This window comes from Amblyraja radiata, chromosome 1 (genome assembly GCF_010909765.2).
Source record: "Amblyraja radiata isolate CabotCenter1 chromosome 1, sAmbRad1.1.pri, whole genome shotgun sequence".
In the NCBI taxonomy this organism is placed as follows: domain Eukaryota; kingdom Metazoa; phylum Chordata; class Chondrichthyes; order Rajiformes; family Rajidae; genus Amblyraja; species Amblyraja radiata.
In genome coordinates this window covers 75,851,080-75,866,516 of record NC_045956.1, presented here as the reverse complement: position 1 = coordinate 75,866,516, position 15,437 = coordinate 75,851,080, and the positions used below count along the sequence as shown (strand labels likewise).

General features: G+C 42.7%; 1 protein-coding gene across 2 annotated transcripts in view; it reads right to left on the bottom strand.

The window, feature by feature from the left end:
- Nucleotides 1–744: 744 nt before the first annotated feature.
- The window catches only part of fam47e (family with sequence similarity 47 member E), a 32,228-nt gene continuing 17,535 nt past the window's right edge, over nt 745–15,437 (bottom strand). For both annotated transcript variants that reach the window (XM_033024658.1, XM_033024666.1), the window contains 5 exons: nt 13,962–14,121; nt 8,263–8,448; nt 3,585–3,737; nt 2,517–2,594; nt 745–1,074 (listed from right to left, as the gene is read on the bottom strand). In XM_033024658.1, coding sequence (XP_032880549.1) covers nt 1,015–1,074; nt 2,517–2,594; nt 3,585–3,737; nt 8,263–8,448; nt 13,962–14,121 — 637 coding nt within the window. In that variant the 3' untranslated portion in view covers nt 745–1,014. The remainder of the gene's footprint in view (nt 1,075–2,516; nt 2,595–3,584; nt 3,738–8,262; nt 8,449–13,961; nt 14,122–15,437) is intronic.

Genomic DNA, 15,437 nt, shown 5'->3' with positions numbered 1-15,437 from the left:
AAAGGGGGATAAGGGGGGAAATCTTTTAGGACTGAGATGAGAAAAACTTTTTTCACACAGAGAGTGGTGAATCTCTGGAATTCTCTGCCACAGAAGGTAGTTGAGGCCAGTTCATTGGCTATATTTAAGAGGGAGTTAGATGTGGCCCTTGTGGTAAAGGGGGAATGGAAAGAAGGCAGGTACAGGATACTGAGTTGGATGATCAGCCATGATCATATTGAATGGCGGTGCAGGCTCGAAGGGCCGAATGGCCTACTCCTGCACCTATTTTCTATGTTTCTATGTATGGCTGTACAGTAACTCAAATCTCACTGTACCAATTGGTGCATGTAACAATAAATGTAACTTGAACTTGAACTTAAATATTTTAAAATGAGATATAAAGGAAAATAAACAAAAATAGCTGAACATACTTTTCTCATAGTGGTTGGCAATCCCATTGAAATTAGTTGAGTTGTATGAAGTGAAGGCCAGATATGAAGTGTAGGCATCCTCTTGGCTCAGTCGGTCAGGGAAGATCCCTCCACTCAGGAATGAGTGTAAGAGTGAAGTGAGATTGTAGCTGTCCTCCAGCATGTACAGCACTGGGACAGACAGCTACTAGAATCTGGGGACCACTGTCGCATGCACTGCAATTCCCGGGCATTTTTTGTGAGCTGCAGTTGGGCCAACAGTGCAACCTGATCATTTGTGTTCCTGATAATATCTAGTATTTGTAAAATAAGACACCACAACAATTGGAGCAACAGATTTGAAAATTCACATTTATTACCTTCACTTAGGTCCATTCTATAAACTTAACTGATGTTAGTGCTTGGCAATTCTTGAAGTGAAGTAATTTTCTTTATTTCAATTTAAATGTTCCATGAGTATAAACTAGTGGGTAAGTTTAAAATGAAATCATAATATTACAGGGAGTGTGTCAAGTTAAAATAATGAAATCACATTTTAATTAACAATGACCCCATGTGCAGTAAAGAATAGAATCCTTGCTCCTGGGTTTCCAGCTTTCAGTCAGGCCCAGGGAATGAACGTTCCATTATTGTCAACTGTGTCAAACAGTTTCTTCATAAACTGAAATATTTAAATCAATAATAAATTAATTATTGGGATTATTTTACTGCACAAATTTTAACAGTGTACCAAATCCCATAGACAATGTATTTTTTCAATCTGGTTATCTTGTCTGGTCCTACATGGTCCTCCAGTCAAGGCTAATACCGTTAATTATGTTTTTACTTCCAAATAGTTACTATGTCACAACAATAACGTCAGATCTTTTCAATGCCACCCACTGTGTCTACCAATTGTCTCAATTTACTTAAAAAACATTTTTTGTTGTGTTCATACTAATACGTAACTTTTAAGAACGTATGTGGGCCTGAAGACTTAAGGGCATGAGGTACAGGGAGAGGTTGAGCAGGCTGGGGACCTTATTCCTTGGAGCGCAGGAGGATGAGGGATGATCTTGTAGAGGTGTATAAGATAGGGTAAATGCACAGAATCTTTTACCCTGAGTAGGGGAATCAAGAACCAGAGAACATAGGTTTAAGGTGAGGCGGGAAGAATTTAATATGGTTCAGTGGACGACTTTTATTTTTACACAAAAGGTGGTAGGTATATGGAATGAACTACAAGAGGAGGTACAGTAGTTGAGGCAGGTACTATCACAACATTTAAAAAACATTTGGAGAGGTGCACAGATAGGATAGGGGCCAAATGGAGACAGGTGGGACGAGTGTTCACAGGACATTTTGTTTGGCGTGGGCAAGTTGGGCCGAAGGGCCTGTTTCCATGCTGTATGACTCTATGGCATGTAAATTGCAATCCAACAACATTGAGTCTATTTGTTGGCGTAGGTCATCAGTGCCAAATCTTTTCCTCATTCATTGACCTTCTCTATATTTCACACACACTCTCTTATTTGGTAATATTGTTGACCGAGGCTATAATAATGCTGCTATGAACTATAGAAAATAACTACTGTACTGGTAGTACAGGCACAGCTGCCATGTTTGTGTTGACATTCTTGGGAGTTTCCTCTTCATGAGAGTTAATAATACTGACAAAATATACTTTAACCAACTTTGATAACCTTCACAAAACTTCACCAGAATAGAACTTAGCAAATGCTGCAAACCCAAATCCTTGATGTTTTATACTGATAATAAAATGACTACACAAATTTATGATAATCTATCAGAAACTAATTAAATTTATATCACAATATATTCAAACTAATATGTCACATTAAGCAGCACAGCAATAAAACACGTTTTAGAAAGACATACAGTTAAGACAAGAAAATAAATGAATCGGCATCTCCGCAATCAAAGTAAGCATTGAAGAGGATCTTGGAAAGCAAATAACTAATAATCATTCTTATTTTATGCAATATCAGGGCTAGGATTTGATAGTGGCTCAGTTTCATAAATCACCAAATGTATCTGAATTTACAATCTTATTCTGTTTAGTAACTTCTTCAGAATCAGGTACTTAGTTTGATTTCTCTTTACCTCTGGTTTTCGAAGTCCCTTGGTTTCAATGAATTTCTTGAAAGATAATATTGCATGAAGCCTTCTCAACTCTTTTTTCTTCAATGAAAAGAAAACAATGTTACAGTGGAGAATAGATGATGGATTCCTTTCCCAATTCCTAAGTAGTTCAAACCCAGATCCTTGTCACAATCTTTAAGTACCACCATTATCCAACTGTGATGTATGATTAACCTAACTACATGAAGTACTGTTAACATGGTGTCCAGCATTTGAAATGCTCCTTATCAAAAGACTGGTGATCTAATTATATATAGGGACTAACATTAACATTTTCAATGATATACAAATATAAATCCTTCTGATTTCACATTCCATACACAAAACCATACCAACCACAGTAAATCATGTAATTATTTGCATTAGTTTTGCATTAGCATACTCAGTTTTAAGATCTATCTGAGTAATGGATTATTACCTGTTTATTTGATTTCCAGTAAAACTGCTGGTTGAAATTTAATATAAACAAAAAATTAGGGAGACATGAACTCAGTACACACCGCAAACCATCTACGAGACAGAGTCCAATCCTCGGCTTGAGAAAACTTTGAAAATGAAGCAAACTTCATCCAAATGTTGCATTATGTTTGATCCAGAACACACACCCGCATTACCATTATCACTCCTCATTTCTATCTTTGAAAAATGCCTGATGCCTCAACACATCCACTACTGAAACAACAATGGTTCTGATAGTCCAGGCTCTGATGCTTCACACATGGACAATTCAGAACATATGCCTAGAAGTTCACAACTCATGTTCAAAAGACCCATTCACATTTAGATTAAATTCATGCATTGAGCATACATCCCATGGACACAAAGAATTCCTGGCCTCGGGCTATTAATTGGAGAAGAGCAGGATTGCTAAACCAATGCCACCTGGTGGATACATTATATTTATTTATATCAAAATGTTCTGCCTTAAAACAGAAAACTAAATTATTACAGTAGCTCAGTTTTGCAAGACACATATTAAATAAACAAACCAGCCATCAAATTGCAAAAATTAGTAGGGTAAATTGTTACCTTTTCATTTTCTGCTTCAGATAATAATTTATCTGTGCCTGCCACAGAATTAGGATCCACCAGAAGTTCATCAGCTCTTCTTTTTGCCCATATCTTTGGGTCCAAATACCATGCTCCATATTTAAATTTAAACCCAGTTTGTTGGATGGATTCCTGTAAAATCACAAAGATAATGATGGAATTCTTTAAAATATTAAGATAGCTTTAAATTGGAAAATGTTTCTATAGTTTATTTTTTTATTTAATTTTCAGAGCTATGCAAAAACTTTTCACAAAATGGAACAATTTTGACCATATAAACAATCTTGTAGATCTCATACAGAATTTTGAATCCACTTTTGGTCTCATCACAATTGGAATATTGTCTTTTTGCTAAAGGTACACAGTGGGGCAAAAAGCAAAAAATATGTTTGGAACATCTTTTTTACTGAGATGGGAATAAAGAGCAAGCTGCAAACTTCAGAAAAATGTAGGCAATTCTATTAACATTAATGAATTATGGTATTACAAGGTGTTTCTGTTGACAAAATAATCTCAATTGGATATGTTTGTGTGGACAAGAGATCAGATTCAGGATAGTTTATTATCATGTGCACCAGGTTGCAATTAAATTCCTTGTTTCCACGAAGCTTACAGTATCCATACATAATCATAGATACAACAATACGACTATTGAAGTACAATAACGGAGTTACAAGAAAGAGTATCTGACAGTGCTTCTGGCAAGAGGCTGTGGAGAGGTGATTGGTTCATGATTCTGACAGCATTGGGGGAAAAAAGCTGAATGTCCGAGCTTTCAAATTCCTGTATCTTCTAACAGAATAGCTAGAATGGCTGGCAACCTTGATAACACTTCCAGTCTTTCAGGTGGAATACAGCATGACTATGGATTGGAAGGAAGTAACAAGTCTGTGATGGACTGAGCTGTGCTCAGCACACTCTGTAGGTGTAAGTGGTCAAGAACAAAGCAGTGCCATACCAGGCCGAGATGTATTGTGTCAAAATACTCTCTAAAGTGCATCTGTAGAAGATCAAGAGAATCCTCGTAGACATGCCAAATAATCACAGATATCCAAAGAAAATAAATATGCTGACGTGCTTTCTTAATGACTCCATCAGTGTGAAGAGATCCAAATCACCAGCAACGTAGCCTAGGCAGGATCGAGAAAATAATACGATCAATTCTAACCGACTGAAGTCTGCTGGTTGGACGGAGAACTGGAAAGAGATGGGGAGCCTTCCTTGTTCCATGGTATCAGAACAACAACATAGTTTTTAACATCCAATTGTACAGGGACGAGCAAAGACCTAGTTCCCAGAGTTTGAAGTTTGGAGAGGATGATGGTGTTTAACACCAAGCTGTAGTCTGGCATACGTGTTCTTACTGTCTAAGTGGCCTAATGCAGATTACAGAGCAAGTGAGATCACATGCCCTGTTGATCTGCTGTGGTGTTAGGCACAATGCAGTGGATCCAGGTCCTTACTAAGGCAGGATGTGTCATAACCAATCTCTCAAAGCACTTCATTACCACAGACGTCAGTGCCACTTGTCGATAGTCAACAAGACACATCACATTGATCTTCTTGTTTTTTTTTTTTGTCTTGTTTCGCTAAGTTTTAGTTTATTAGGTTGTGTTATGGGGGGGGGGGGGGGGGTGAAACATGTTTTTTTGTCTCTCCCTTCGGGGGAATGCGACTTTTTCTTGTCGTATCCCCCTTCTCTGCCTCCGTCTGCGCTGAGGCCTAATGGCGGAGCTGGCGGTCTCCAACCTGCGACCGACCTCGAGGCTCCGGAGGCAGAGCCAGCCAGGACTTACCAACGCGAGGCTGGCCGTCTTCGGGGCCGAGGCAGCGGTGGCCCGACTCGCTGATGCGGCGTTCCAGCTTTCGGCAGCGGCCCGGAGCTGAGGCTGCGGGACTCGGAGCTGTTGCAGCGGGACTCGGAGCTGATGCAGCGGGACTCGGAGCTGATGCAGCGGCCCAGAGCTGAGGCTGCGGGACTCGGAGCTGGAGCAGCGGGACTCGGAGCTGTTGCAGCGGGACTCAGAGCTGATGCAGCGGCCCGGAGCTGAGGCTGCGGGACTCGGAGCTGGGGCAGCGGGACTCGGAGCTATTGCAGCGGGACTCGGAGCTGAGGCTGCGGGACTTGGAGCTGTTGCAGCGCGACTCGGAGCTGAGGCTGCGGGACTCGGAGCTGATGCAGCGGGACTCGGAGCTGAGGCTGTGGTGGGCCGACTCGGAGCGGAGATGGCGTTCTGGCTTTCGGCAGCGGCGACATCACCACGGAGGTCCGCTGGACTGGAGAGCGGCATCTTCGGCCTGGATCGATCGCCTCAGCGCAGAGGGAGAACAAGGAGGGAAGAGACAGACTAAGACTTTTGCCTCCATCACAGTGAGGAGGTGCTTGGTGAACTCACTGTGGTGGATGTTAATTTGTGTTTATTGTATGTTTTGTTATTTATTGTTACTGTGTATGACTGCAGGCAACGTAATTTCGTTCAGACCGAAAGGTCTGAATGACAATAAAGGAATCAAAATTCAAAAATTGGGCATCAGTATTACGGACGTCCTTTCAAATCAGGTGAGACATTAGACCTTAGTAGTAGAGATTGAAGATGTCTGCAAAAACTTCAACCAGTTGGACCACGCAGGCTTTAGGAAAGCAACCACGTACACCATTAGGACCAGATGCCTTCCGAGGGTTCACCATCGTGAATAATCTTCTGACATAGGCCTCAGTGACTGAGCTTATTTGGATCGTCGGGGGCTGTGGGGGCCCCCAAGAAGATAAATCAATGTTCTGCCTTTTGCAGGGCATTCAGCTCATGCAGGAGTGATGTACTGCTGTTACTTGAGCTACTAGTTGGTTTTGCCTTACAGGAAGAAATTGCATGCAAGCCCTGGCACCATTGCTGAACACCCCTCTGATCCTTCAGTTTAGACCACATGTCTCTTTGCTCTCATGATGACCTTATCAAGGTCGTATCTGGAGTTCTTATATGACCCTGTATCGCCACCTTGATTGCCCAAGCTCTGATTGTGGTATCTTGGGTATTGCAGACCTCCTGGTTCATCCATGGCTTCCAGTGGTCTTGATGAGAACACACTCCTCCACACATTTATTTCTGAAGTCGTGACAACCATGGCATATTTGTTCAGGTATATTGCCAAATCCTTGAACATCACCTGTTCTATAGATGCCAAGTATTGCAGAGTCATTCCTCTGCTCCCTTCTGTACAATCCTCACCATTGGACCTGCGCTCTTCAGTCGCTGCCTATATGCAGAAAGAAGGAGCACAGACTTCTTCTTCTGATTTCCATCTTCTGCTTCCCAAAGTGAGGGCAATTGTTGGAGCGACTGGCATCTCATATGGTGTAGTAGCAGTGGTTGAAAGTACTTGATCCTCTGGCACTGCAGGAAAAATGTTGGTGGGAGTTTGGAAGTTACATTTTCAGACTAGCCTTAGGGCCTGTCCCACTTACGTGTCCTTGGCACGCAAATTACGCGACCTCGTGGTCGCGTTGAGGCGCACGGGCATCGTATGGCCGCGCGGGGCCGGTCTCACTGAGAATCGCGGAGGGGTATGTAGTTGTGCGCGAACAAAATCTTTGCGCGCCAACAGCCTGTCGCGGAACTGACGGCCAAAGTGGGACAGGCCCAAGAACCTGGCGCGACGCAACGTCTCACCTCAAACAGCAGCAGAAGCAGGCAAACGATCGCCAAACTCGGCCTGGGGCTCACGGCCGTTGCGCTCCGGATCCGCCCCCACTTCAACTCCCAGAGCAGGGCCAAGAAAATTGAAGATGGACACAAATGCAGGAGTAACTCAGTGGGACCGGCAGCATCTCTGGAGAGAAGGAATGGGTGACGTTTCGGGTCAAGACTCTACTTTCAGACTGAAGAAGAGTCTCGACACGAAACGTCCATCTTAGAATGACGTCACGCACTCCAGACGGCTGTGCATACGCGTGAAATCGCGCGCGACCTTCGCGGGACCATCGCGGCTCAACGCGACCACGAGGTCGCGTAATTTGCGTGCCAAGGACACGTAAGTGGGACACGCCCTTTATTGAAGTCCCTAGCCATGATGAGATGGGTGTCAGGGTACGCCATCTGGTGGCTTTTCATCAAGCACGCACAACTTTATATGGAATTCAGAATAGTTGACCTGCAAACACAATGTCAATTACTTCTGCATAAGTTCTGGTTAAATAAATAAATTTTTTAATGCAGTCACTCATATTACCTGCTGCGTTACTTATAAGAATAGTGGAAATCCAAAATTAGCAATGGAAGCTATGGTATATCAGGAGAACACTAGGGAAATTTTCTCCCAAAATATTCTACATGGATTTCAATCCCACTTATAGAATAAATTGGTGAAAAATTTCACGAAATTAATATAAATTTGCATTTATATTAATTGCAAATAATTCAGAGAGTGGTAGCGGTGTGGAATGAGCTTCCAGTGGAAGTGGTGGCGGCAGGTTCGTTGGTATCATTTAAAAATAAATTGGATAGGCATATGGATGAGAAGGGAATGGAGGGTTATGGTATGAGTGCAGGCAGGTGGGACTAAGGGAAAAAAGTTGTTCGGCACGGACTTGTAGGGCCGAGATGGCCTGTTTCCGTGCTGTAATTGTTATATGGTTATATGGTTAAATAAGCATGCTTACCTTGCCAATAGTTTTCCTGATTTTAATTAAAGGTGGTGGAGGTGTTCCAACAGTTTTCCTCAACTCTGGAGGTATATCGACCAGGGCCAAGACCCGGATAGGTATTGCAAGTGCCGAATGGGACTCATAGTTGCTGGCAAACAGACCCATGACTGTTGCTTCTTCTATGTTGTTGTCCTCGCCACCCTTCATAGTACAAAAGATTGATAAAATAAGACAAGTTTTTAATCATTGCATATATCCTTTAGTTTAGTTTAGTTTATTATCACGTGTACCAAGGTACAGTGAAAAGCTTTTGTTGCGTGCTAACCAGTCGGTGGAAAGACAATACATGATTACAATTGAGCCATCCACAGTGTACAGGTACATGATCAAGGGAATAACGTGAATAGTCAAGTCAAGTCAAGTCAAGACAAATCAAGTTTATTTGTCACATACACATACAAGATGTGCAATGAAATGAAAGTGGCAATGCCTACGGATTGTGCAAAAAACTACAGAACAGAATAGAACAGAATCAGTATTTACATATTAGAAAAAAAAACAGCAATTTTAAAAAGACACAACACAACAGTAAATTGGTGCAGTAAATTAGTCCCTGGAGAGATAAGAGTTTACAGTCCTAATGGCCTGTGACAAGAAACTGCGTCTCATCCTCTCCGTTTTCACAGCATGACAGTGGAGGCATTTGCCTGACCGTAGCAGCTGGAACAGTCCGTTGCTGGGGTGGAAGGGGTCCCCCATAATGGTGCTGGCTCTGGATCTGCACCTCCTGGTGTATAGGTCCTGCAGGGGGGCGAGTGTAGTTCCCATAGTGCGTTCGGCCGAACGCACTACTCTCTGCAGAGCCTACTTGTCCTGGGCAGAGCAGTTCCCAAACCAGATTGTGATGTTGCCGGACAAGATGCTTTCTACAGCCCCTGAGTAGAAGCACTGAAGGATCCTCAGAGGGACTGAATTTCCTCAGCTGCCTGAGGTGGTAAAGGCGCTGCCTTGCCTTACTCACCAGTGCGGCAGTGTGTGATGTCCATGTCAGATCCTCAGTGATGTGGACTCCCAGGTATTTAAAGCAGCTCACCCTGTCCACAGTAGCCCCATTTATCTCCAGTGGCGTATACGTCCTCGGACGTTGTGCCCTAAAGTCCACAATCAGCTCCTTAGTTTTTATGACATTCAAGAGGAGGCTGTTGTCCTGACACCAGTGCCAGATCAGCCACCTCCTCCCGGTAGGCCTTCTTATTGTTATCAGAGATCAGACCCACCATCACAGTGTCATCAGCAAACTTGATTATAGAGTTGGAGCTGAACCTGAACCTGTACATGGAGTACAGTAAGGGGCTGAAGACGCAACCCTGGGGGGACGTGTGTACAGGGTGAGGGTGTTCGATGTATTTCCTACCATCTTGACCACCTGGGGCCTGGCGGTGAGAAAGACCAGGACCCAGGCACACAGAGAGTGTTGAGTCCCAGTTCCAGCAGCTTCTCGGCCAGTCTGGTGAGTACTATTGTATTGAAAGCTGAACTGAAGTCAATGAACAGCATCCTCACATAGCCCCCCCTTCTGGCTGTCAAGGTGAGAGAGAGCGGTGTGCAGAACCTGGGAGACCGCATCGTCCGTGGATCTGTTTGGACGGTATGCGAACTACAGCGGGTCCATGTTGCGAGGGAGTAAGGCACAGATGTGGTTCTTGACCAGCCTCTCGAAGCGTTTCATGACTACCGAGGTGAGGGCCACTGGACGATAGTCATTCAAACAACCTGGAGAGGCATTCTTTGGTACAGGTACAATGATGGATCTTTTGAAGCAGGCAGGGACCACGGACTTGGCCAGGGAGAGGTTGAATCTAGTGGTGAGCACTGGAGCTAGCTGAGTAGCACAAGACTTAAATGGCCTACAGCTTATCTCGTGTTCACATGTGTCAGAGACCTCCTCACATCGTGCTCGGACAACGAGAATGTGTGCACATCCCCTGCGGAGGACCTCCCTCCAGCCTCGCTAGCCAGCGCGCTGGCGGTGTTGTTGTTAGCCGGTGAGCTAGGGGTGATGTTGCCCACCTCAAATCATGCGTAGAAAGAGATCATTAGCTAGGGAGGTGCCGGCACTTCCAGTTGAGGGGGGGCTACTCCGGTAGTTAGTTATAGTCATAAACCCTGCCAAAGGCGTCTGGTGTCCTGCTGCTCCATCTGCGACTCCATCCTGTCCCTGTACCTCCTTTTTCCGTCCTTCACCGCCCTTCGCAGTCGGTAGGACTCTACCTTGTAGTCATCCATATTGTCGGATGCCAGGCCGGAGTTTTGTAAGCAGTGGTGCGAGCATTCAAGGCAACGCAAATGGACCTGTCCACCCAGGGTTTTTGATTAGGAAAGATGCCAACCCTTACCGTGGGGACGATGTTATCGGCTATTGTTGCAATGAAGTCCGTGACCGCTTCCGCGAACTCACTGATGTCACTGGAACTTGCTTGAAATATCGCTGGTCGGACCACCGCTTTACGTCCCTCGTCATTGCCGCTTCCTGTACTATCCATTGTTTATACTCCGGCAGCAGGAAAATGGCAGCTTGGTCAGATTTTCCAAAAGGAGGCAGTGAAATGGCCTTGTAGCCTTTCCTGAACGGCGTATAGCAGTGGTCCAAAGTTCTTTCCCCCCTGGTGGCACACGTGATGTGTTGGCAGAAGATAGGCATGACCTTTTTGAGATTTGATTTATTAAAATCTCCAGCCACCACCATAACCGCATCAGGGTTCTTGTTTTGGTGTCGACATAGCACATCGTGTAGGGCCGTGTTTAGTACAAGATAAAGCCAGTAAAGTCCGATCCAAGTTAGTCCGAGGATCTCCAATGAGGTAGATAGTAGTTCAGGACTACTCTCTAGCTATTGGTAGGATGGTTCAGTTGCCTGATAACAGCTGGGAAGATACTGTCCCGAATCTGAAGTGTGCATTTCCTTATTTCTGTAAGAATTTCATTGTTCTATCTGGGACAAATTACAATAAAACACTCTTGACTCTTGAAGTTTGCCCGATGGGAGAGGGGAGAACAGGGAATGGCCAGATGCGGTTCTGTCTTTGTTGGACTACCAACAAAGTAATTTACAACCAATCTGCGTTGGAGGTGGGAAGGAAGGAGCACCAGACTAGTTAAGTAAATGCATTGCCTGGTGTGCTGAAGTGTTACATAGAGCAAAATGATCCTTGAATGAACCTTGTGTAGGAAGGAACTGCAGATGCTGGTTCAGAGCAAAGATAGACACAAAGTGCTGGTCAGGCAGCATCTCTGGAGAAAAAGGATGGGTGACGTTTCTGAAGAAGGGTTCCGACCCAAAACCTCACCCATCCTTTTTCTCCAGCGATGCTACTTAACCCACTGAGTTAGTCAGCACTTTGTATCTATCTTTGAATGAAACCCTTGTCTTTGCCAAGATCCACTAACATGGAATGAATGGTCAAAGGATATTGGGATGGCCGGACTGTCATATGCTGAGAGAATGGAGCAGCTGGGCTTGTACACTCTGGAGTTTAGAAGGATGAGAGGGTATCTCATTAAAACATATAAGATTGTTAAGGGTTTGGACACGCTAGAGGCAGGAAATATGTTCCTGATGTTGGGTCCAGAACCAGGGCCGCAGTTTAAGAATAAGCCATTTATAACAGAGACGAGGAAACACTTTTTCTCACAGAGAGTGGTGAGTCTGTGGAATTCTCTGCCTCAGTGGAGGCAGGTTCTCTGGATGCTTTCAAGATAGAGCTAGATAAGGCTCTTAAAAATAGCGGAGTCAGGGGATATGGGTAGAAGTCAGGAACGGGGTACTGATTGGGGATGATCAGCCATGATCACATTGAATGGCGGTGCTGGCTCGAAGGGCCGAATGGCCTACTCCTGCACCTATTGTCTATTGTCTATTGTGGTACATTCTTGAGACAATGCGGGTGGTAAATTAACTATCTTCCACAGCTTCTAATCCAGTCTAGGATGTTTTCCCCTGGCAGGGAAACAAATCCCATACTTGTTAAATTTATAATGATAATGATTGTCATCAACTCAACAGCCTGACGAAAATAATTTCTGCGTTCCATATCGCTCCAACAGCTCATTCCACTTTGCCAGCCACAAACCTGAATTTTGTTCATTTCTTGTTATACTGCTTCTAATAAAGATATGACACAAGCGTCCAATAATAGTAAACAATAAAACCATAAAGAAGAAATTCCAGAATTGCAAAGTTTAAGCATAATGGGCCTAGCCCACGAGCATGCGACTCCATGCGGCAAGCGCGACCTAAAGCCCGCAGCCGCCTCGACGCCGTACGCATGCTCGCGGGACAGGCCCTTTACTGTTGGGCTTACTGAATGGCCAGCATTTTTACAGTTTGGACCGATTCAAGCTGCCGGAGGATCACAAAAAGGGCATTAATTGGGTAGTTCTCACAGCCACGGGAAGCTTTGGAGCTATTCATGTCCAACAATGCGTCTTTGAACTGCAATCACTGTTTTAATATGAGCCGCAGAACCTTTATTATTGAGGAACTGCTTGGCAGAGCATTCAGCTCATCCAGAAGTGATGCACTCAGAAGTGCAAGATTAAGAGGATTAATTTCCTTTAGGTTTTTCATCCTCCAGACATTGAAGATGGTGGTTTGTTGACAAGAACTTCTGTTCCAAAACATGTTACAACATGGTTTCCATCAATGTTCCACAGTGGAGTCCAAGGGAAATCAGTTCAAAAGCTAATTATTTCATTTTGCTATATTTATATTCCTCATTTACACTTAATTACTAGTTTATAGTCTGTAATGCATGGATTAGTAATTTAATATTTTTCACAAACTTTGGAGTGGCCAGCTTTTACTCAGTTCTATGAAACTATAGTTGTTATCACATGCGTGCACGGCCTGCCTGAAGATGTTTCAATCTTTGCTCTACACAGGTCCACAAACTTCCAAAGTTCACAAACACCTTACAAAATATTTTGCCAAGTAAGGTGATTCAGAAAAGCTGTCCTTTTGAATAAAGGTTGAAGCGTTTGACAGACAAGTTCAGTGAAATAGACAGTAAACACCTCTAGGGAGCTGTAAACAATTATATTGCTGGTTATCTAATTCTTTACTTTAAAAACCATGATTGCAGGTGAATGCTAGTTTCTCAGACATTGCTGCAATAATGGACAAAGATTTGCTACAAATGAAAAATTCATGGTACATGTGATGGACTCTTAACTGCATTCTCAGTTCAGGAATAATTTGGGATGGCCAATAAAATGACAGCATTGTCAGCAAAATTCACATTCCACGAACAAAATACAAAATATACTGTGCAATTTGTTTCTTGTTACTTTTTAAAGCTTTTTAGAACTCACTCATATGTTGTAATTGTTCTTTAAATAAACTGTTTTCTAGGTATAACAAAATGCTCAAATGAAAAAAAAAGCATCAAGAAATGCATAAACATGTTCCAGCAACTTGCACTTCACTAAAATGGCCTTTGGAGCAGTTGGATTTTTGTAGAGCTCATCTATGTTTGTTTATACTATTCTTATAACAAATGTAAAGCACTTTGGCCAATGAGAGTTGTTTTATAAATGTGCTATATAAATAAATGTGACTTGACTTGACTTGACTAATCCATGAGCAACAACAGCATGATCAACAATTATTTTTTAAACTCTATTAGCTAACTTGCTCATTTATTTATTCTACATACCAGAGAAGCAACCCAGTCACAAAATGCCTTTGTAACTTGTTCTATTTCTTTATCTTGCTGTGAAGGCATGTCCCTTATTAGTTTAACTTTCTTGTCTTCTTTTTGTACCCCTTTGGTTAGAATCCATTTGTATGGGTTTCTTTGCACCGTTTCTTCACTGCTGTGTAATCCAAGCACAAGTAATTAGCCCAAAAGAAACAAATACAAAAAGCAGCATCTGTGGAAAAGGGAGAACTCTTTCTCTTTGTTTGATTTACAAGTATTTCCAGCATTTCTGTACCAATTTTTATGATTCTTATTAATTAGCTCAATTGATTGTTTTAATTGCATCATAATCTTTAATCTGAATAACTGAATGCAAGGTATTTTCCATTAAAATATAATTTGAAATATTTTTAATGGAGTTTTGGCATTGGAAAAAGCTTTTATATTTTATTTGATCACTTGCTCACCATTCACCATTGTTTGGGATAGTAAACAATCTAAATTTGTAGTGCACCAGCCACTGAAGAGGTATATATTTTTCCTGACTGTCAATAAATAGTTTCTTCCTATTCTGCTCGAACTTCTTCATCCATCCTTTCTGGTGTAATCCAGCCAGAACCCCACTGCACAATACTAAAGCTAAAACATAAATAAAATGTATGTATGTATATACACAAGGATAACTTTTTATATCTCCCACACTGATTTCCTAAATTGTTTTTAACAGCAGATTTGTGGCAAAGGACGAGCATGAACTTCATCCGGAGAGTATATCTTTCAAGGATATGATAGGGTAGGCATCAGAGACCACTCATCTCTATCGGCTTTTCTTTTTGGAATATATTAATTAAGAAAAAATCAAGGTGCAAATTTTGTGGGCTTTTACTCTGCAGCTGGCAGAGTTAACAGGACTGGATAAAACTCAATTACCAGCCTGCTTTGATCCTGACCCTGCTTCTAAAGATCTAGTCCAGATTCATTTCAATACGGAACCATGCTTTTCTGAACCATTTTTGGAACTATCTGCTAGCAGAGCACAATCATTTTTCATAATTTATACGCTATAGCCATTTGATCTAGGCAGATTCCTCAACAAACAATCTCCATCGTAGGTGAACACATTGTAGGAGCCATTCATGCTAAGGCTAGTTACTGTTAGCATATTATTATTTTGTCTAGATATTTCTAGCGGTATTTTGAACGCTTGGGGGTGGGCTTTAGATATGTACAGTCGATGAACGTTACATATATCATACCATGGGAGTGAGTGGCCAGATCAGACCAGCCACAGGATTTGGACAGAATACAGTTCTTACCAGATAGTAAGAACGGAAAGTTATAAGAATAAAGGGGATCGCGTATGTTCACTTTTTTGCCTGTACAACTACTTCAATAAAGAATTAGTTAAGCTGGAAACACGACTGGGAGATCCGTTTTTGCTTGACTGCGTACGATCACTCCCACCTACCCATGGAGAAAAGTTGGACATTG